Source organism: Megascapheus bottae, chromosome 19, assembly GCF_031878675.1.
Source record: "Megascapheus bottae isolate mThoBot1 chromosome 19, mThoBot2.hap1, whole genome shotgun sequence".
Lineage (NCBI taxonomy): Eukaryota > Metazoa > Chordata > Mammalia > Rodentia > Geomyidae > Megascapheus > Megascapheus bottae.
The window spans coordinates 123,245-146,081 of record NC_143527.1 but is presented as its reverse complement, the minus strand read 5'-3'; the positions used below and the strand labels follow the sequence as shown (position 1 = coordinate 146,081).

The following is a 22,837-nucleotide window of genomic DNA, read 5'->3' as shown; positions in this document are numbered from 1 at the left end:
ACCTATCATGTGAGATTATAGTAATCAGATGGCTTTCCATGAGGAAAGCCCTTTACCAGACACTGAGTGCCAGGGCACCAAAATTTGTTATTTGTAACCCACTTAGAACATGTTATTTTGTTATAGCAGCTAGAATGTTCTTTAGCAACTTATAATGGGATGATTTACATATTTAGGGATCTCACCTCTTCTTCTAGATTGTCATACTGTAAACAGACTGGCAAAAATATTTTCAGGACTCAAATTTACCCAGGCCTGCCTCCAAAAGGCTAAATCTGTCTTGACACATTTTCCTAAGCAGCTTCTTCATGAATTTCTACTCCAAGATTTTGTCCATTGAATGAGACATCTGAGAAACTGTTCTTAGGCATTGCAACTTGGTTTCATGACTCACTAAGAGGAATCTCAGAATTCCTACTGCTGGAAGACTTCCCAGAAACAAAGCTCATACTTCAGAGTCTGCAAGCCGCCTAGCTTAGGAAGTAGGTGGCAGACTCAAGGCTGTAGGAAGAAACTCATTTAGTAGAACATTCCCATGAGAGACAGTAGAACAAGATCTTTGCAATTACTCTAATCTGCAGTTCCATCATCATTCTCATTATTATCCATATATAATAGCCTCCTTTTTGCTCTTTTCTTCCTTCTTTTAGGTAATAGGGTAGAAAATGCTAGCACACTGAGAAATGTTGGTGCACGTGTGGTGAACAGAAAGGCCTTCCTAGAAGAGGTTTGGCAGAACTGAGACTGAGGAGCAAAGAAGTAGATATTAACTCAGGTATTGGAGCATGAATCCCATGAACAAGTATGCATAGTGTTTTCTGGAGCAGGATAAGAAACTAGGGTCTAACCAAACCTGAGGAATTATCCATTATGCCTATCAACTGGTCATAATCATGCAAAGGTGGCTTAGAATGGCTGAAGGCAAGAGAAGGGCATGGCATAGTTAGATTTACCTTTGGACAGATGGTGAAGGGGGGATGTACCTGGGGTCAACCTGGAAGTTAGGTGTGAGTCTGTGTCAGTGTCAGGCTCCATTTCCCATCTCTACAGTGGTGATGGGGCTGTGAGGTAACAGACTTGGGGAGCATTTAGAATTGAACTGCAGAACTGGAAATGGGAAAAGGGAAAGAAAGAGAAGCACACTGCCTACTTACTGAAAGGCAATTTGAAGAAGGCCATGATTCAGGACATTTTGAAGCTAAGTTATCTGTGGTACACAAGTGGAACTGTTCATGTGGTAGCCAGGAAAATAAAATGGAAACTTAGGGAAACGATGGTTATTTCTTAAAAATGTTTTGTTATGGTTTTGTTTTGGGACAGGGTCTTGCTATGTGAGCTGGGCTGGTCTCAAAGTTGAGATATTCCTGCCCGAACTGAGTGCATGACATTGCATTCAATAAGATATTGGTTTGGAATTGAAATCAAGTTGGACTCCGTAGTTGAGATTAATAGAAGAAGAATATACTGGAATAAAGATGAGGAGCTTGGGATTTCCAGTGTCACACGTGGCACAGGAAAGGAGTAGTGAAATGTGTTGAATGATGTCAGAAAGCAGGCAGAACTTGGGACTACCACGACCACGGAGGGCTGAGAAAGACCTGGGGATGGTGACAGGCTGGATTAAGTTTGTGCAAGAGTATGAAGAACAAGTTTAGAGGGTGATCAAGGGGAAAGGCATTAGGAAAGATGAGTGTTCAGGATGGTTGCTGAGGAAGGATAGGTCCACAGAGAGGAAGACTAAAGCCCATCCTTGGGTTCAACAACCGGTAAGTCTTTCATGACCAAGGAGTTTTTGTAGAGCTGTGATGATGGGGAGACAGATGAGAAAAAGGAAAGGAAAGGCCAGGAGAGGTACACAGACTCCTTTTGAGAAGCCGGAATAGATACCTTCTACTGCTTCATCATCTGCACGGAGGAGAGACTGAAAGGCTTTCGTTAACTTCGTGTTCCATCCATCATTTTTCAATTATATATGTATATGGGCATCATTAGTTTATAATTTAGACTCAAATTCAATTATAATTCATATATATTTAGAACAAAATTTCCTTCAATGCCGAAAATGAAAGCAAATTATGGTCAAGTAACATCATGTAGATGTTTATTGATTGCTTATTATGGGCTAACTAGAACAGATGGCGGCAGAGAGAAAGGAAGTCGCGGTTGCAGGGGAGTGAGTGATGTTCAGAGAGCTCCCTGGAAGGGCCTGACCAGAGACCTTCTAAGCGTCATCCGCGAAGGGTCGTACGCGGCAGGCAGTCACGCGCTGACCCTGCTGATTAGATAGGGGAGCACATATGGAACCCAAGTCTTAGTTTCCTTTTCTTGAAGAACTGGTCTTCTGTGGAAGTTGAAGACGAGGGTTAGTGCCATGCTGAGAAAGCTCTGGACCGGTCGTCAAGTGACGAGGATAATTGGATCGGGGCCTGTTAACGGAGGGGGGCTGCAAGGCATTTTTGAAGTTATTTGCCTTTGCCTTCTCATTCAATCCCAAGCTTCCCAAGGTTCACCTTCCACCTGAACTTGTCAATGAGTCTACAAAGTAGTGAGGAGATTGGCAGCTCAGTGGATGGAAACCGTAACCACTGTGACAGTTCTCCATATTTTCGTTCAATTTGATAGCTGTTCTTGTTATTGATACGCATTTAAAAAAATCCTGGCAAAGGAGAACTTTTAGGTCATTAGGTTTATGCTAACAGCATACAGTAGGTATACTCAAAAATGAAAACCCTCTATCAATGCGACGTACATTTTATCAGAAAAAGAATGAGTCAGAAGACCCTACCCCGGTTGGTTCACCAAGAGATGTCAATCATGTGCCCACTGGTCCAAATTCTAAGAGCCAGTCATGTCCTCCAATGGCAAAGCAGTATCCTCAGAGCTGGCTTCTTATTGGCTGTTACGTGTGGGCGGGGCTACCCACGCCAGGGGCTGCCATTAGCTCCACCCCCATTTCATGCAAACGAAGTCAGGGCTCTGATGAGCCCATGTGATTAGTCACGTGGTTGATGATGCGTTCTCCCCACCCCTCCAATGACGTCATCACTAGCAGAACCTCCCAGAAGAGCTTGCCCAGAGGTGGTAAGAGGTTGGCAGGCCTTCTTACTGGACCAGGGGGAGGGGGGGCAGGGGGCGGAGACTCCGGCGGGCCCCACCCCCTTCCAGGGCCTCGAGGCTGTAGGGGTCCAGGGGCCCGTGGGAAGTGCCCAGGGGTCCCCAAGCACACTCTGCTCCCATTGGCTGCCCGCGAAGGCATGCAAATGAGGCGACGTCACTTCCGGAGGCAGCTGAGCGCCATCTTCTCTTTCTGGCGCGCGGGAGGAGGGACGGGCGCGGGTGGGCGCGGGCGGGGGTCCGCCGCGTGGGCGGAGGACGCGGCGGCGCTGCGACGGCGGCGGGACGCGGCGCTCCTCGCGCCCGGCGGTAGGTACGGCCGGCTCGGCCTGCGCCGCGACGCTCCCTCCCTGACCCCCGCGGCTCGCCCGCCGCCCCCTCCGGTTCGCCGTGCTGTGCCCCCGGCGGCCGGCCGCGCCGTCTCCGCGGTGCCGCCTCGGGAGCCGGGGACGTTTGCAGTGCGCGGCTCGGGTCCCGACGCGCCCGCCCCGCCCGCCGGTCACGTGGGAGCGGGGCCGCCCGGGGGGAGGGCGGGGACGGGGACCCTGGCCTCGGCGGGGCCGGGCCGCGGCGGGGGCCGGCGGGGCCGGGGTCGCGGCGTGCCGGGGCGACGCGGGGGGGGGGGGGCGGGCCGCCGGGGCGGGGGTGGGGGCGGGCGGGAGGCGGGAGGGTAACGGCCGGGAGGGCGGGGCGACGTCCTGGAGGTGGGCCGGACGCCCCTCGGCGGCCCGCGGGCCTCCCGCGCGGGGCGGCGGCGGCGGCGGCGGGAGGCCGGGCGGCCGGGCCGAGGGCCTGCGCGGCGCGGTCGCCCCGCGGAGGAAGGTCTGTGTGAAGGGCGGCCGAGCGGTTCCTGCCGCCCGCCATTGGTGCTCTGGGGAGTGCCGGGCTGACCTCAGGGCAGCTGCCGTTGCCGCCGCTTGAGCTGGATTCCATCGCCCCATGTTCCCCAACGCCTGGTCCGGGGTGCCCCGCGGAGCCGTCCGCGGAACGAGCGGGCTCGTCCGGAGGACCTGAGGAGGGGCGGGCAGGTGTGTGCAGGCGCGCACACGCTCCTTCAGACGGAAGCTTGGGGTCGACGAGGGTACCGCGTGTGAAAAGTAGGAGTTGTGACCGTGAGGGTGGAGCTGCCGCCTGTCAGGGCAGCGCTGGTCACAGCGTGCGCGTGTGCGGTCGACGTGGGACCCCGGCCCAGACGGCGGTGCGCCAGTGCTCCTAAGAGCTGAGATTAGAAATGGGCGGGAACGATCAGGAAGCGAGCATCTGTGAGCGGCTCAGGCGGACAGCTGGGAGACGGGGAAAGAGGGCTACAGAGGGATACAAAGTACCTTTTACACACGCAGTACTGCAGCCGGGCAGTCATGCATGTGTGTGCTGCGTGCTTGTGTGCCCGTGTTCCAGTATTTTGGTGCCAGTCCTGGGGCTTGAACTCTGCCCAGACGCTGCCCCTGAGAGCTCCACCACTCGAGCTGCAGCTTCACTTGTGCCTTTTGGGGGGGGGGGGGGTTAATTGGAAATAACTTTCATGGGCTTTCTTGCAATCCCAAGTTCTCAGCCTCCTGAGTAGCTAGGTTTACAGGTATGGACCACCAGTGCTCAATCCTCCCGCTTCCCTGCTCAGTATATCTATTAAGTGGAAGGAGATGAGGGCTACAATTGGACATGGCTGGTAGTAATGGATCGTTGGTCGTGGTGGGGAGTGATGACAGTTAAAAAGATTTTTACCAGAAGATGTTCTGGGACTTGGGGGTACAAACTTGCAGTATGCTACTGGTTCATTTGTGACCACCCTCACTTTAAAGAGGTAAATTTTATCTTTCAGTCCTGCCCCACCTTTTGGCTGTCACTGTCAGGATGTGTTGGTAATATAGGAGAAGACAGACTGGTGTAGTTTACAGGGCTGAAAGGACTTTTCAGTGATTTGAACGTGGCCCTACTCAATGTATATTTTTAAGTACAAATTTTTCATTTTAAAAGTCATTTTGAAAAAAAAGTCATTTTGACAAATGCAGCAGTGGCATTCAATAGACACTATGTTGAAAATGAACTAACAGGCTGGGAGCGCAGCCTAGTGGTAGAGTGCTTGCCTCGCATGCAGAAAGCCCTAGGTTCAATTCCCCAGTACCACATACGTAGAAAAAGGCAGAGTGGTGTTGTGGCTCAACTGGTAGAGCACTAGTCTTGAGAAAGCTGAAGGACAGTGCCCAGGCCCTGAGTTGAAGCCCCAGGACTGGCAGAAAAAAGAAGTGAGCTAACAACTTATAGCAGGAATGGGAGAAAAACTGGGGGAGAGCAAAGGAAAGGGTGACTAATGAAATGGTAACCCTTTTGTATATCTGGGTACTAAAATAGCCAGAAGAAGAGCTGTGGCTTAAGTGGTAAGAGTGCCAGGCATTTTTATAAAAAAATCTACTCTTCCAGTTCATTCTCATGGCGTTGCTTTTTCCATACTTGATTCTGTCCATCATTATGGGAGGGGTATCGCTGTTTTATAAGAAGAGCATCTGGGATGGAAGATATAGTTGTGCATATTCTCAGACAGCTTTGTACTGCAGCTTATAATAGATTTCTGTCATTTGCTTGGTGCCTATTTTATCCTGGCTTTGGCCTGTGGGAATCTCCGAGCTGGTGTCTTCTCTGTTTTACAGACATGACTCATCATTTTCTGAGCAACTGTCTAACTTTCTGGCCTAGAATACTGGGCTTGTCTTGTCTTTGCTTCAGCCCTAGAATAGACCGTTTTCCCAAGGAGCTCTAGTTTTTATTTTTGATAGAAGGTGTTATTTAGGGGCCGGGAGTTTGGCCTAGTGGTTAAAGTGCTTGCCTAGCAAGCATGAAGACCCAGGTTCGATTCCTTGGTACCACATACATAGAAAAAAGCCGGAAGTGGAGCTGAGGCTCAAGTGGTAGAGCTCTAGCCTTGAGAAAGTCCAAGGACAGTGCTCAGGCCCTGAGCTCAAGCCCAGGACTGGCAAAAAAAAAAAAAAAAGAAGGTGTTATTTAGTATTAAGATTGAGGCTTTAGATATACCCACTGTTGTGGAGTATATAGCTTCCTCCAAGCTTCCTCCTAGACAGAGTTGTGTAATAAAAGTATGTATGTATGCACACTTTTACATTATATTGATTATTATATCTGTAACCTATATGTTGAAAATGATGAGGTTATGTCAGTGCCTCCTAATGAGTTCAAGTGCCCTAGGGTTGGTTTTTTTGTTGTTGTTTTGTTTTGTTTTTTTTTGCTAGTCCTGGGGCTTAAACTTGGGGCCTTTTTGCTCAAGGATAGCACTCTGCCACTTGAGCCACAGCACCATTTCTGGCTTTTTCTGTGTATGTGGTTCCAGGGAATGGAACCCAAGGCTTCATGCATGCTAGGCCAGCATGCTACTACTAGGCTATGCTCCCAGCCCCCTAGGTTTTATTTATTTATTTTTTCCAGATAGTTTAAAAAAGAGCTTTATTAGTGGGGTATCAGTGGCTCATACCTAGATTCCTAGCTATACTCAGGAGGTTCAGGTCTGAGATCGGGGTTCAAATCCAGCCCAGGAGGTGTGATTCAAGTGGTAGAACGCTACTCTTGGCTCCTAGTCCCTGAGTTCAAGCTCTAGGACTAGAACATACATTCTCTCTCTTTCTCCCTCACCCTCCCCCCCTCTCTCTCACACACACACACACAGACCTTTATTGAGATATATCTCTGTATTACTTTTCCCTCCCTTATGTACATATATGTGTATATTCATTATGTACCATAATTCGCCTTTTTTTTTTTTTTGCCCAGGCTTGGGGCTTGAACTCAGGGCCTGAGCACTGCCTTGGGCTTTCCTCAAGTCTAGCACTCTTACCATTGGAGCCACAGGACCACTCTAGCTTTTCTATGTATGTGGTAATGAGAAATCAAGCTGGGGTCTTCATGCATGCTAAGCAAGCACTCTTAACACTAGGCCAAACTCCTGGCCCTGACCTGTTTGTTTTATGTATGCAAGTATGCATTTGACTTTATTTTTTGTTCATCCTGCGCTTGAACTCTGGGCTTGGGTGCTGTCCCTGAGCTCTTCATCTCAAGGCTATCACTCTGCCTCTGGGCCTGGGCATTGTCTCTAAGCTCTTTACTCAGCCCACCCGGAGACACAGGGCCACTTCTGGTTTTTTTCAAAGAGAAAGCAAAGATTTATTAGAATTCTGGTATAAGGGATACAGTGGGCTGCTATACAAAGAAACATAGCACTGCTGTTGCAGTTGGGGTTGGGAAGAGACTAATGGGACTACTAGAGATTTTGCGTCTCTTTTTTTTTTTTTTTTTTTGTGAGTCATGTAGCTTGAACACTGCCTTTGAGCTCTTTAGCTCAACGCTCCTGCCCTACCTTTGACCCAAGCCCCACTTCCTGTTGTCTAGTGGTTAGTTGGAGGTAAGCGTCTCAGGTCCTTTTGTGCCCTGGCTGGCACTGAACCTTGATTGGATTTCAGCCTCCTGAGTAGCTAGGATCACAGGCGTGAGCCACTGCCCTGCTGATTGTTTCTCTTTATGGGACTTGCTGATAATTTTTTTTTTTTTTGTCAGTCCTGGGGTTTGAGCTTTCTCAAGGCTAGAACTCTACCATTTGAGCCACAACACCACATCTGATTTTTTCTATGTATGTGGTACCAAGGAATCGAACCCAGTCTTCATGCATGGTAGGCAAGCACTCTACCACTAGGCCAAACTCTTGGCTCTGATAATTTTTTTTCAAGTATTGTTTCAATTAGGTATGGGTGATAAAACCACACTAGTTAGCTTATTTATTTTCCACATCCAGCTTCCCCATTTCAGGCAGTCTGTTTGCCTCCACATTCCATCTGGCCCTGAGTGTTTTCATGTTCCTTACCTCTCTTTGAGGCTTTAGGACCCCTTTCTTCACATTCCTTTCTGACAAAATGGCAGAACCAATCCTGGGTTTAGTGGAGTCAAATGTCTTCTGAAACTGCTTCCTGCTTGGTAGGGTTGTAGAAATGTCCCTGCCTGTTTGTGGTTTTGGTTGAGGATTATGGGGCAGTCCATGGAGACTGTCTTCTTAGGTCTAATGGAGTAGTAGAATAGAATTGTGTGGAAGCCTGGCCTAGGGCACTGAGAGTCGCTAGATGGTAGATGGTGAGAGATAGCGTCCTCATGTGTATTGGAAATGAGGGTTTGACACAGAGAGGATAGACAAACTGTTCGCCCTTGTGAACCCTTTCCCCTTGATTTTGTTATTGTTTGTTTCAGCAAAGGACTCCCTTGACCAAAGACCTGCAGATTTCAGGGGAAATAGATAATTCCATCCCAGAGTATATGTCTAAAGGCAGTAGTTTCCAGATAGTTAAGAGGATTCATTCATTGGGTCTTTGTCTTGTCTTAGTCCAAGTGTAGTACTAGAGAAGTTGCTGGTGTGTGTGTGTGTGTGTGTGTGTGTGTGTGTGTGTGTGTGTGTGTGCGCGCGCGCGTGCGCGCTCGCGCTCGTGCGTGTGCGCTCGCGCTCGTGCGTGTGCGCTCGCGCTCGCGCTCGTGCGTGTCCTGGGCTTGGACTCAGCCTGGGTACTGGCCTTTTGAACACTTTTTGCCATTCGAGCCACAGCACCACTTCCAGCTTTTTCTGAGGGTGTAGTACCGAGGAATTTGAACCCAGGGCTTCATGAATGCTAGGCAAATACTCTATCACTAGGCTATGCTCCCAGCCCCAGGAAAAAATTCTTCTAAGGCTCCCCATGTAGGCTACCATTTTGTGATGAATTTTTTTGCTTGCCAGTCCTGCTGCTTGAACTCGGGGCCTGCACTGCCCTTGGGCTTTCTCAAGGCTAGGGCTCTACCACTTGAGCCGCAGCACCACTTTGGCTTTTTCTGTGAATGTGGTACTGAGGAATCCAAACACTACCACCAGGCCACAGTTACATCCTTTTTGTGATGAATTTTTGGTCTTGGGTTGGTAAAAGAATTTATTGAGACAAGAAAATAAGATTAGCACGTGGCACAAAAGAGATACAGTGGGCTGCTATACAAAGGAGCATAGAACTCCACTTGATGCCCAGAGTATTAAAACAGTTTCCCCAGCATTTGGAGTATTGTCATTGGGTAAAAAAGAAACTTTGCTCCCTTAGCCAACACCTGTTGGTTCTCCTAGCCCCAGGTAATCACTGTTGTACTTTCTGTATACATAGATCTATTCTGTACATTCCATGGAAACATGTACATGTAGGTTTGGTGTCCAGCTTCTCTCCCTCAAAATATTTAAAAGGTACATTCACATAGTAGCATGTATTTGGTGCTGCTTTTCTTTTTTTTTCTTTTTGTGGCCCAGAAGAGGGTTATATACATTTGTTATTTTTGTTATAGTTTTTTTTTTTTTTTTTTGGTCAGTCAATTGTGGGGCTTGAACTCTGGGCCTGGGAACTGTCTGTGAGTTCTTTTACTCAATGCTACTGTTCCACCACTTTGGGCTACAGTGCCACTTCCGCTTTTTTGATGGTTAATTGGAGATAAGAGTCTCATGGACTTCTGTTCCTGGTATGACTTTGAACTTCAATCCTCAGATCTCAGCTTCCTGGGTAGGTAGGATTACAGACATGGGCCACTGGCACCCAGCTTGGTGTGTATACATTGTATTTGTCATTTCATTGCTTGATTAACATTTGAGTTGTTTGCACTTCTGATCATTCTGAAAAATGCTGCCTTGAATACTTGTCCAAGTTTTTGTGTAGGTGTTTCATTTCTCTTATGTGGAAATTTAGGTGATACTTCATCCTTCGAAATACTGCCAGACTTGCAAACTGGTTGCAGTAAGGATTTTGGCATGTATTAGAGTTCTGGTTTTTCCAAATTCTTGCTAGTACATGTTGTTGTCCTTATTTAAAAAAAATATGGACACTCTAATACATAACAACTAACTGGTTTTAATTTGTATTTCCCCAGTGGTTAGTGATTTTGAGCATGTGCTTAATGGCTATCTGTATATTTGCTCTGGAAAAAAATGTTTTTAGAATGTTTTTCAATTTAAAAATTAGGTTATTTGTATTTTAATTACTCAAATAAGATTTTTATATATTATGCATATGTTCTATATTAGAAATATGATTTGAAAAATGTTTCCCATTTTGTGAATTTTTTGCTTGATGGTGACAGAGGCATTAAAAATGTGAATTCTGAGATATGCTCCTATAATCCTAGCTACCCACAAGGCTGAGATCTGAGGATCATAGTTCAAAGCCAGCTCAGGCACGAAAGTCAGTGAGACTCATTAACAGTTAACTTCCAGAAAAGCAGAAGTGGTGCTATGGCTGAAAGTAGAAGAATGGTAGCCTTGAGCTGAAGAGCTCAGGGACAGACAGTGCCCAGAGTTAAAGCCCCATGACCGGGGCGGGGTGGGGGGGGTGTTAAATTCTGTTTTAAGTTGAACTTGGTTTTCCCTTTTCCTTCTCCCTCCCTCCCTCCCTCCCTCCTTCTATTTATTTGTTCATCCCTTCCTTTGTTTGGTCATGCCCTTCCTGGGGCTTGAACTCAGAGCCTTGACATTCACTGTTCCATAGCTTTGTTTTTCTAGCATTCTGTTAGTTGTGGAACTCTACTTCTTGCTTTTTTGGTGTTTAATTGGAGATAAGAATCTCATAGACTTCAAACCATGATCACCTATCTCAGCCTCCTGAGTGGCTAGAATTATATAGCATGAGCCATTACTGCCCAGCTATTTTTACTTTTTTTGTTGCTGATACTTTTTGTTGTGTCTATTGCCAAGTCTTAAGTCCATAAAATTGTTTTCTTGTAAGAAAGAGTTTATAGTTTTGTTCAGTTTTACCAAGTATGTGTCTAATCTTTTTTTTTTTGCCTGTCCTGGGCCTTGAGCTCAGGGCCTGAGCACTCTCCTTGGGCTTTGTCAAGGCTAGAGCTCTACCACTTGAGTCACAGCATCACTTCTGGCTTTTTCTATGTATGTGGTACCAAGGAATCGAACCTGGGTCTTCGTGCATGCTAGGCAAACACTACCACTAGGCCAAACTCCTGCCCCCTTCCCCCCTTTTTTAATGCCAGTCCTGGGCCTTGAACTCAGGGCCGGCCTGAGCATTGTCCTTGGGCTTTCTCAAGGCTAGTGCTCTACCACTTGAGCCACAGCACCACTTCTGGCTTTTTCTGTTTGTGGTGCTGAGGAATTGAACCCAGGGCTTTGTGCATGTTAGGTGAGCACTCTACCACTAGGCCATATTCCTGGCCCACTAATCTACTCTTGTATGTGTGGTATAATGACAAAAATCTAGTTTCATTCTGTTGTTGTTATTATCTTAATTTTCCCAGCATCATTTGCTGAAATTGATACCCTATACCTAGTGCTTAACCAGTTCTGTTCAAAATAGTATTTTTGTGTTTTTTATAAGCATACATTTAAATAAAACCCATGATATAATTTCATTTTCTTTTAAGGACATTTTCAAAAATGTTTCAAATTCCTGTGGAAAACCTTGATAATATCAGAAAAGTCCGGAAGAGAGTGAAAGGCATTCTTGTGGATATTGGACTTGATAGCTGCAGGGACTTGCTGAAGGTAAGTAGGTGTAAATAACAAATCAAGAAATAGAGGTACCAGGGGGCCTCGGGAGGTGAGATTTTCTTTTTTCGTTGTATTTAAATCATCAGTTTTACTTTTTAAAGACTTTTTTGAAGAATGAGTAAGAGTCCTCCACATGGGAGTGGCTAATACACCAGATGCCTGTGTGAAAGCATAAGCTTCTTTTTGTCTTTACCATTTGGTGAGGTATTGAAGCAATTCGGGTTTTAAAAGTTTTTAGGAGGGATTTTTTTTTTGCTAGTCCCGGGGCTTGAACTCGGGGCCTGGAGCACTGTCCTGGGCTTTCTCAAGGCCTAGTACTCTACCACTTGAGCCATCGCACCACTTCTGGCCTTTTCTATGTATGTGGTACCAAGGAATCGAACCCTCTGTATCTCAGCCTCCTGAGTAGCTTGTATAATAGGCTTGAACTACCAGTACCCTATCCTACTTGGTTTCTTCATATTTATATTTCAGACTTGAAGCAGATTTTTATTTATACATAGTAGTCTGTTGCAGGGTTCCTATCAATGGCCAGAGTTAACTTTGCTCTCAAGTAGCTAATTTGTATTAATTTCTGAAAGGTCCCAGATTAATCTACTCACATGTTTTCAGAGATCTTCACCCTAACATGCTATTTTATCCTTCCCCATCTTCCTGTTTTCTTCAGAGCACTTGTACAGCTACTTGGTATTATTTACTGGTTGTCTGCCCTTCCTTGCCCCAAAGTAAGAAGGCAAAGACTCCATTGTCCTATTACTCAATTGAAAGTAGAGTCTACTTTCATAGCTTCATAGCTATTTTTGGAATGAATGAGTAAATAAAAGTAAAACCCAAATTAAAGGAATACTTTAAAAGGGGGCACATCCAGCTGGGCGCCGGTGGCTCATGCCTGTAATCCTAGCTACTCAGGAGGCTGAGATTTGAGGGTCATGGTTCAAAGCCATCCTGGGCACTAACATCCATGAGACTTTTATCTCCAGTTAACCACCAGAAAACTGGAAGTGGCACTTGGCTTAAATGATAGAGCAGTAGCCTTGAGCTGAGAGAGAATTATGATCAAGATGCATGGAGTAGCTACTTAGGAGGCTAAGATCAAAGCCAGCCTGGGCACAAAAGGACCTGAGACTCTTATCTCTAATTAACCTCTAGAAAATGGAAAGTGGGGCTTGGTTCCAGGGTAGGGCAGTAGCCTTGAGCTGAAGAGCTTAGGGACAACGCCCAGGCCGAGTTCAAGCCCCACCACTCACCAAAAAAACAATAAATAAATAAAAAAAGGACACATTGAGTATAATAAACTGACACATTAAATTGAAACCCTTTGTACTACTACTTAAAGATAACTAGAAGCAAACCAAAGTAAAACAAATCACTGTGACTGGGTTGATGAGTCCCCATCAGACCAGGCTGAGAGAATTCTGATTAAAAAAATATTTACCGGGAGGTGTACTAATTGGCTTCAAACCACAATCCTCAGATCTCCACTTAAGTAAGTAGGATTACAGGTGGAGCCACTAATACCTGGCTCCTCTACTGCCACCACCACCCCGCCCGCCTTTTTTTGGTGCACCAGTCCTGGGGTTGAGCTCAGGGTCTGGGCACTGGGCACTGTCCCTGAACTTCTTTTGCTAAAGGCTAGCACTCTTCCACTGGAGCCACAACACCACTTCTGGCCTTCTCTTTTTATGTGTTACTGAGGAATCAAACCCAGGACTTCATGCATGCTGGGCAAGTACTCCACCACTAAGCCACATTCCCAGCCCCTTTCTTTCCTTTTTGAAAAGAGGATCTTACTATGTAACCCATGTTAGCCACATCTTCCTTCTTTACCCTCCCAAGTGCTGGAATTATAAATTTGTGCCACTGTCTGCCTTGGCTAGGTTTTATTCTCAGATTTAAAAAAAATCAATAATGGCTGAAGTTTTTATTTTTGAGTCCTTAGGCTTTTTTGTTCTTTAGTTTTTCTTGTTATTTTTAACATAGAATCCTATGTAGTCCAGAACTTCAGCTTGCAATTTTCTTTGCTTTTCAAGTACTTAGATTATAGGCATATGTCTCCACACCTGACTAAAATCCTTACTTTTTGAGTAGAGTTGTACATGCTCTTAAATATTAGGTGTGTTTGTCATCTGAAAATGTTTTAAGACAGTTTACTGACAGAGATATATGGGAGCACAGTAGAGGGGAATATTGAGAGATTTAATCTATTAAGCTATAAGTATTGATTAGGTTAAACATTCTTTTTGGGGGGTGGGGGTTTATGGGGCTTGAAATCGGCCTGGAAATCGGCCTTGATCCATGGCCTCAGTTCCATTTTCTAGTGGTCAATTGGCGATAAGAGTCTCATGGTCTTTAGTGTCCAGGCTGGCTTTGAACCTTGATCCTCAGATCAAGCTTTATACCCTTTTTTGCACTGTGTGTGTGTGTGTGCCCCTATGTGTCCCTGTTTTGGGGCTTGAATTCAGGACCTGAGCACTGTTCCTGAGCTTTTGTGTTCAAGGCTAATGCTCTACCACTTTGAGCCCTACCATTATTTTCAGCTTTTTAGTAGTTTGTTGGAAATAAAAGTCTTTACAGATCTTTGATCCTCAAATCAGCCTTCTGAGTAGTTAGTATTAGGGGCATGAACCATTGATGCCTGGCTTTTTTTGCTACTCTCTTAATGGAGCAACTGTTTTGAGTGAAACATGACTTGTTTCATCTGAAAAAAAAAAAACAAAACTTCTCTGTATTTTAGATCTCAGATGAGATATCTGCCCTGAAAGATATTCAAAAGATAAGATAAAAAACACATTGCTTTCATGCTCTTAAGGCAAATACATTGAACATAGGTGGCACAATTTAAAAAGAATTGTTACCAGGTACAGTGGTTCACGCCTGTAATTCTAGCTACACAGGAGGCTGAGTTCTGAGGATTCACTGTTCAGACCCAGTTCAGGCACAAAAGTCTGTGAGACTCCAATTAAGCACTAAAAAATAAAAGAATTGGAATTGGTGCTTGGCTCCAGGGGTAGGGTGGTAGCCTTGAGCTGAGGAGCTCAGGGACAACGCCCAGGCCCAGAGTTCAAGCCCACTTGACCAAAAAAAAAAAAAAAGAAGATGAAGATAAAAATTCTTTTACCTTGAAGTGCTTATTTTGTTTGCATTCACAAAGCACATGAGTGTGTGTGTGTGTGTGTGTCTGTGTGTCTGTGTGTATGAGTGTGTGAGTGTGTCTCGGTCATGTGGCTTGAATTCTGGGCCTGGGCACTGTCCCTTGAGCTCAAGGCTAGTGCCCTACCATTTGAGCTACAGAGCCACTTCTGGTTTTCTTTTGGTTAATTGGAGATAAGAGTTTCACAGAGTTGTCCCTGGGCTGGCTTTCTCAGATCTCAGCCTCCTAAGTAGGTAGAATTACAGACGTGAACCACCAGTGCCTGGCTAGCTGTATGAGTTTTATAATCCTTAGATACATTTAGGGCTTTGTATATGGAACATGATAGTTACAAAGTATAATCTATTTTTTTATAAAAATAATTTTAACTTGGATCATTTCAGCATTTCTTCAGCTCTCAAACCTTAATGATTACTGTTAGCAGTTTACCCATGCAGATTTCTTATTTATTAATGTGTGCTGTTATTTGCTTGGACTTGTGTTTTGCTCATTCTACTAGTGGCCTTGTACTTTATTATTATTATTATTATTATTATTATTATTATTATTATTATTATTTTGCCAGTCCTGGGGCTTGAGCTCAGGTGCCTGGGCACTGTCCTTGGGCTTTCTCAAGGCCAGCACTCTACCACTTGAGCCATAATACCACTTCGTTTTTTTTTCTGTGTATGTGTTACCAAGGAATAGAACCCAGGGCTTTGTTCATGCTAGGCAAGCATTCTACCACTGAGTCATGCTCTTGGCTCTGGTCTTGTACTCTTGCTCAGCATTTTCACCCACAGCTGGTGCTCTACTATTTGAACTATGCCTCTGGTTCTTGCTTTTTTGCTAGTTACTTGGAGATAAATGTTTCATGGACTTAAACTCCCTAGTCTTTCAACCATGATCCTCAGATCTCAGCCTCTGGAGTAGTTAGGATTATAGGTGTGAGCTATATCAAGTATAAATAAGTGTTTTGTGATGCCAAGGATCAAATCTAGGACCTTGTAGATGCTAGGGGAAGCACTCTAATGCTGAGCCACAACTCTAGGCTTTTGGTTTTTATTTTGAAAACAGAGTCTTGCCAAGTCATCTTAGTTAGTTTTTAGACCTGGGATCCTCTTGCCACAGCATACTGCACCATTACCATGTTCTACTAAAAACACTTCTGTATCTCTTGAATTTGCAAAAAAATCTTTTTGTCTTCATTTTTTAAAAGGACCTTGAAGACTTTGATCCAGGAGAAAAGTACTTTTATAACACATCATGGGGAGATGTTTCTCTCTGGGAACCATCTGGAAAGAAAGTGGTATGTATTTTTGTATAATTGGACAAGTGAATGTAAACTGGAGGATGTTCACAGGTATTGGGGCAGCTGGTGAATTAGTGGGAATTGCTGCTTGGGAAGATGGTAAAAAAGCAGAGCTGCATAGAAGTATATAGGTTATACATCACTTGATAATGTTATTAATGAGTGTTACTGGTTTATATACAGTCACACATTGCTTAATGATGGTGATATGTTCTCAGAAATGGGTTGCTAGAAGATTTTATTGCTGTGATATGGGAATGTCATAGTCTATTCCTTACACAAACCTACATGAGAGAGTCTCCAGAACACCTCATTGCAGATCTACACAGCATGACACTGTAACTGAAAACCTCAGGCAGTCACCCAGGACAGAACTCTGCATTGCACTTCCCTCCAACTACACTACATTTATTTTATGTATTCTTTATAAATTCTTGACTTTTTAAATAATACCTAGCTTAAAAAAATTGTCTTATATGGAAACCTTTCTTTCTTTTCTTTTCTTTCCTTCCTTCCTTCCTTCCTTTCTTTTTTTTTTTTTTTTTGGTTGGTCATGGGGCTTGAACGCTGGTCCTGGATGCTGTCCCTGAGCTCTTCAGCTCAAGGTTAGGGCTCTACCACTTTGAGCCACGGCGCCACTTCCAGTTCTCTGATGGTTAATTGAAGGTGAGAGTCTCAAGGGTGTTCATGTCTGGGCTGGCTTTGAACTGCAGTCCTCAGATTTCAGCCTCCTGAATAGCTAGGATTACAGGTGTTAGCTACCAGTGCCTAGCAAAACATTTCTTTATGTGCATTTTACCTATTTAAAATTTTGTTATTATAAAGGTGAAATACAGAGGGGTTACAATTTCATAAGCACATAGTGAGTACATTTTTTTTTTCATTCCCACTTTTTCTCTCTGTACCTACCCACAAGTTGTATAGTTCATTTTCAATGGAGTATAAGCTAAGGCACCTTACTTGCTTGCTCTCTTGCTTTTTCTCTAGCTGTCTTCTTGCTCTCACTCTCCTTCCTTTTCTTTTTTTTTTTTTTTTTGCCAGTCCTGGGGCCTGAGTATTGTCTTTGGGCTTTCTCAAAACTAGAGCTCTACCACTTGAGCCACAGCACCATTTTTAGCTTTTTCTATGTATGTGGTACCAAGGAATTGAATTCTGATCTTCGTGCATGGTGGTTAAGCACTCTACCGCTAGGCCAAACTCCCGGCTTCTCCTTCCCTTTCTGTCTCTCCTCTCTCCCTCCCTCTCCCCTTCTCTCTCCTCCTCTTTCCCTCCCTTTTCCTTTCCTGTTTTCTCTCCCTTTTCCCTGTCTCTCTCCTTCCTCTGTCCCTTCCTTCTCTTTTCATCTCTCCCTCCCTCTTCTTTTTTTTTTTTTTCCCATTTCTCTCTCCTTCCTCCCTCTCTGCCTCCCTCCTCTCTTTCTCTCTCCCTCTTTCTACCTAGACTTCCACAGGGTCAGGATCAGGATTTCTGTTTTCCAGTTCATGTTGGTATCCTGCCTAATGAGTAAAAGAAACAAGGAAATACTGTGCAGAAGGCAGTCCCTGAAAGCTTTTTATCTTGCCTAAGACTTTGTTGTTGTTTTTTCAACAGAGATACAGAACAAAGCCGTACTGTTGTAGTCTCTGCAAGTATTCAACGAAGGTGCTTACTTCACTTAAAAATCACTTGCACCGTAACCATGAGGATGAGGCTGACCAGGAGCTGGTGATACCCTGCCCCAACTGCACATTTGCTTCTCAGCCCAAGGTGGTAGGGAAGCACTTCAGGATGTTCCATGCACCTGTTCGGAAAGTCCAGAACTACACCGTAAACATTCTGGGTGAGACAAAATCCTCTAGGAGCGATGTGATAAGCTTCACATGTTTAAAGTGTAACTTTTCGAACACTTTGTACTATAGCATGAAAAAGCATGTGCTAGTGGCCCATTTTCATTACTTAATTAACTCCTACTTTGGCCTGAGAACTGAGGAAACGGGGGAGCAACCTAAAGCTAATGACACTGTTTCTGTGGACAAGAGTCCACCATCTGACAGATACTTCTGTAAGAAATGCAATGCCAGCGCCAGCAGCCAGGACGCTCTGATGTACCATATTCTGACCTCAGATGTGCACAGGGACTTGGAGAATAAGCTGAGGTCTGTGATTTCAGAACACATCAAAAGGACGGGGCTTCTGAAGCAAATGCATATTGCCCCCAAACCAGTAGCCCGTGTGGCCATACCACCAAACAGCAGTGCACCGGGCATTGCAGCTCCCCCACCCTGCTTCCACCTCACTTTGCCACAGAACAATCAAAGCACAGCCACAGTGCAGCCAGTGACCGTGGCCTCCAGCACTTCAGGGAGCCTCACTCATTCCCCACCTGCTGCTACCCCGTCCCACGTGACCCTTGTCTCCAACCCTCTGCCTGTGTGTCAGAACAGTATGACCCTACAACCCTCAGGTCCCCCACCTGTCTTTCTTTCCCATGGGGTTCCACTTAACCAGCCTGTGAACCCTCCGGGGAGGCCCCTGAGTCAACCAGCTGGATCTGGGAATAAGTCTATTGGAGCAAGTGTCTGCCCCATGAATCAAGCTGTACGCCCTGGGGTTTTGCCCCTCACCCAGCCTGTGGGGCCTGTAAGCAGACCTGGAGGACCCATTAGCAGACCTGGGGGGCCTGTAACCAGACCTGGGGGGCCTGTAACCAGACCTATAGGGCCTGGCATACTGCCTGCTGGTCCCTCTGTGAACCCTGGGGTTCTGCAGGCCACGTCACCAGGAGTGATTTCTGTGGGTCGGGCAGTCCCATCAGGTGTCCTCCCTACAGGCCAGATGACCCCTTCTGGGGTAATTCCTGGGCAGACAGCAACTACTGGGGTCCTTCCCACTGGTCAAGTGGTCCAGTCAGGAGTTCTTCCCATTGGCCAGACAGCCCCATCACGGGTCCTGCCCCCTGGCCAAACAGTGCCCTTGAGGGTTCTCCCTGCAAATCAGGTGGTCCCGTCTGGGCTGCTGTCTCCCAACCAGACGGTCCCCTCAGCTGTTGTTCCCATGAACCAGAATGTGAACTCTGGTGTTCTTCAGCTCAGTCAGCCTGTTGCATCAGGGGTACTTCCTGTGGGCCCACCGGTCAGGCCTGGTGTGCTGCAGCTCAGCCAGACAATTGGCACCAGCATCCTGCCTATGAACCAGCCAGTGAGAGCTGGAACTTCACAGAATACCACCTTTCTCACCTCAGGCTCTATTCTGCGGCAGCTCATCCCTACAGGGAAACAGGTGAATGGAATCCCCACCTACACACTGGCTCCTGTGTCTGTCACTTTGCCTGTGCCTCCTGTAAGTGGCCTCACAACTGTCACACCACCCCAGGTGCCGGTCCAGTTCCTGCCCTCGAGTGCAGGCACACAGATGGCCAGTTCTTTGCCCAGCTTGCCCTCTCCGCAGGTACTGGTGAGTGCTGCCCCAAGCGTGTTTGTTCAGGCTACCTCGCCTACTGCAGACAACAGTCAGGTGCTGAAACAAGCCAAGCAGTGGAAAACTTGCCCAGTTTGCAATGAGCTATTCCCCTCCAATGTCTACCAGGTTCACATGGAAGTGGCTCACAAGCATAGCGAGTCCCAGCTCTGTCAGATTTGCAACGAACTCTTCCCCTCCAATGTCTACCAGGTTCACATGGAAGTGGCTCACAAGCAGAACGACTCCAAGTCCAACGAGAAACTTGAGCCTGAAAAGCTGGCAGCATGTGCGCCATTTCTGAAGTGGATGAAGGAGAAGACAGTGCGCTGTATCTCTTGCAAGTGCCTGGTCTCAGAGGAGGAGCTGATGCACCACTTACTCATGCACGGCCTGGGGTGTCTCTTCTGCCCAGGTACTTTCCACGATGTCCGAGGACTCCTGGAGCATAGCAGGACTAAGCACTTGGGGAGCCAGAGGCTGTCTGTGGACTACAGCAATAGAGGCTTCCAGCTGGATTTGGATGCCAATGGCAACCTGCTGTTCCCCCACCTCGACTTCACCACCATTCTACCAAGAGAAAAGCTTGGAGAACGTGAGGTCTACCTGGCCATTCTAGCTGGGATACACTCCAAGTCTTTAGTGCCTGTGTATGTTAAGGTGAGACCTCAGCCTGAGGTTCTGCCCAAGGTCCCCAGCAAACAGAAGCTGACATGTCCCTTCTGTTTTGGCGCATTTGCAACGGCTGAAGCCTATGAGCTGCACTTGAAGGAGCGGCACCACGTCATGCCTACTGTCCACACAACGCTCAGGTCTCCTGCCTTCAAGTGCATCCATTGCTGTGGGGTCTACACTGGAAATATGACACTGGCAGCCATCGCTGTCCATTTGCTGCGTTGTAGAAGTGCTCCCAAAGACAGCAGCTCAGACCTGCAAGTCCAGCCGGGTTTGATTGAGAGCAGTGAGCTGCTACTAGTCAATGGGGAAGTGATTCCTGATTCCACCTTTCCTGTAAAGAGAAAGCTGCCAGATGGCCATGTGGGCACAGAAGACCAGAGGGATGGGGAGGAAGCTCTGCTTGTCCTAAATGCAGAGACAGCTCCAGGTCCTGAGAAAGGGGCAAGTGCTGTGCCTTTGAAGAGACCGAGGAATGAAAGGACAGAGGGACAGGTAGCCAGTGATGACTCACTTCAGGTTTTAGCATTAGATCCTAAAAAGTATGAAGGCCGTTCGTATGAGGACAAAAAGCAGTTTCTTAGAGATTATTTCCATAAGAGACCGTATCCTAGCAGAAAAGAAATGGAACTCTTGTCTTCACTCTTATGGGTGTGGAAAATTGATGTGGCTTCCTTTTTTGGGAAAAGGAGATATATTTGCATGAAAGCAATAAAAACTCGGAAGCCCTCTGTGCTGCTAGGCTTTGATATGTCTGAACTTAAAAATGTCAAACACAGATTGAACTTTGATTGTGAACCACAGAATCTGTGAAAAAGTACAGTCCTAAGCAGTGGTCTCTGTCTGACTTTGGACACACTCCTGTGCTCTGTTGATGTGTCAGTGTCTGCAGCTCTTCAGGGGTTCCAGGTGCTCAGAAAGACTTCTGTTAAGGAAGCAAATAGTTCTTCAGATTTACTCTTTCCTGCAGTTCTATTTGTAACAGTTATTCTTTTCCCCTTCTCTCTTGTCATATAAACTACATTGTTTGGTATTCCATGCACGCTTTGTTTTCCTAATGGTGTCAGTATCAAATCTTTAAAAAGAAAGTGAAAACCCTGAAATCTACAAATACTTGTTTTTTGGGTTTTTTTTTTTTTCATTTTAGGAAATTTCTGCTGGTTTGAGAATACTTGATTAATGGAAAATTACAGCATCCCTCTCCCTCAGCTTTATAGGCAGCAACTAACAGCACAGTTCATGTTTAGAGCATTGTGTGTGTGGCCAAGAGCACATTTCTAAGCATTAAGTTTTATTGAGTCTGAATGCTATTTGCTTACAAGGTTGTAATTTTTATTTGCACTTTTCTAAGTTTGTCACAAAAGCTGTGTGGAGGGTTGGTTTTTTGTTTGTTTGTTTTTGGTTTTTGTTCTTTTGTTTTTTAATGGTAACTCATAGAAAACCAAATGTTCTGAGCCTGATATGTGGTGTGCATCTTATAATCAAGTGTTATTTTATAAATAAAATCTTTGTAGGAGCAGAGATACTTTGTAGTGCAAATTTTCTCTATTGATACAATGACAAGTCATTCCTCCATTCAAAGACATGATAGTGAACCTTCAGTGCCTTTAGAATAAGTTAAGAAAACACATCTAGCGGGGCATAATGGCTCACACCTGTAATCCTACTACTCAGGGAGCTGAGATCTGAGGATCGCGGTTCAAAGCCAGCCCCAGTACTAAAAATTCTGTGAGACTCTTATCTACAATTAACCACCAGAAAACCAGAAGTGGAACTGTGGCTCAAGGGGGTAGGCAGTAGCCTTGAGCTGAAGAGCTCAGGAACAGCACTCAGGCCCAGGGGTAGGGTGGTAGCCTTGACCTGAAGCGCTCAGGGGCAGCACCCAGGATGAATTCAAGCCCCATGACCCACAAAACCCCAAACAAACAAAAAAACACATCTAGAACTCTTATTTGAACTGCTCACAAATTAGTGGAAGGGAAGGGCCATGATATTCAAGTATTCCATGCCTGTCACTGCTTGTAGACAAGGCCTGAAATGGAGATGAGTTTTAGGTATAGAATTGAGGGGTGTGAACTAAGAGCTCATCTTCATGGTTAGGGTAGCTTGGGATAGAATGGTAGAATTGGATAAAAAGCTTTCCTTTCCCCTAGGTATCCAGAGGAATGAGACAGGGTACTGCTGACGAATCTCCATTAAATCACCAGTGAATGGAAGCCAAACCTTTGTAACCATACCAGAAGCACCAGAAGTGGTAATGTAGATTGTTACCTTAGACCTGTATTGTCCTAGTGGGAGGAGCCTTTTGCACTCTTCTGAAGAGTATGACAGCTTCAGAAAAGTGTTTCGGTGTTGCTGTGTATTTTTTTTTTTCCCGGTACAACATTTGAATGTGACATGCATTTTGAGGCAGTTGTGAGACTTGTCTGTGACTGTTGGACTTTATTTTATTTTTTAGCTATTGTTTTAAGAGTTTTGAATTACAATTACACTACTACAAATAGAACAGCTTAATTTTTTAAACATGTTTCTGTGAGACAGGGATGGCATGTCTGTGTTCTAGCTACTTGAAAGGCTGAGGCAAGAGGATTGGTTGAACCCTGGAATTTGAAGATAGCCTGGGCTA

General features: G+C 45.6%; 1 protein-coding gene across 3 annotated transcripts; it reads left to right on the top strand.

The window, feature by feature from the left end:
- Window positions 1-3,329: 3,329 nt before the first annotated feature.
- Adnp2 (ADNP homeobox 2) lies at window positions 3,330-21,732 on the top strand. 3 transcript variants are annotated; one of them, XM_090352929.1, is made up of 4 exons: window positions 3,330-3,423; window positions 11,533-11,653; window positions 16,009-16,098; window positions 17,692-21,732. In XM_090352929.1, exons 2-4 carry the CDS (start codon window positions 11,546-11,548, stop codon window positions 21,022-21,024), a joined length of 3,531 nt encoding a protein of 1,176 aa, XP_090209055.1. In that variant the 5' UTR covers window positions 3,330-3,423; window positions 11,533-11,545; the 3' UTR covers window positions 21,025-21,732. The 3 variants fall into 3 exon arrangements, with proteins under 3 accessions (XP_090209055.1, XP_090209056.1, XP_090209057.1); XM_090352930.1 differs by lacking the exon at window positions 3,330-3,423 and adding an exon at window positions 3,902-4,142; XM_090352931.1 differs by lacking the exon at window positions 3,330-3,423 and adding an exon at window positions 4,180-4,312.
- The last annotated feature ends 1,105 nt before the right edge of the window (window positions 21,733-22,837 follow it).

What these genes read in the sequence shown, in the direction of transcription:
- Adnp2 (XM_090352929.1), top strand. Translation starts at nt 11,546, where the DNA reads ATGTTTCAAATTCCTGTGGAAAACCTTGATAATATCAGAAAAGTCCGG. An exon ending in GCTGCAGGGACTTGCTGAAG is followed by an intron (nt 11,654 to 16,008) that starts GTAAGTAGGTGT and finishes ATTTTTTAAAAG; the next exon opens with GACCTTGAAGACTTTGATCC. An exon ending in AACCATCTGGAAAGAAAGTG is followed by an intron (nt 16,099 to 17,691) that starts GTATGTATTTTT and finishes TTTTTTCAACAG; the next exon opens with AGATACAGAACAAAGCCGTA.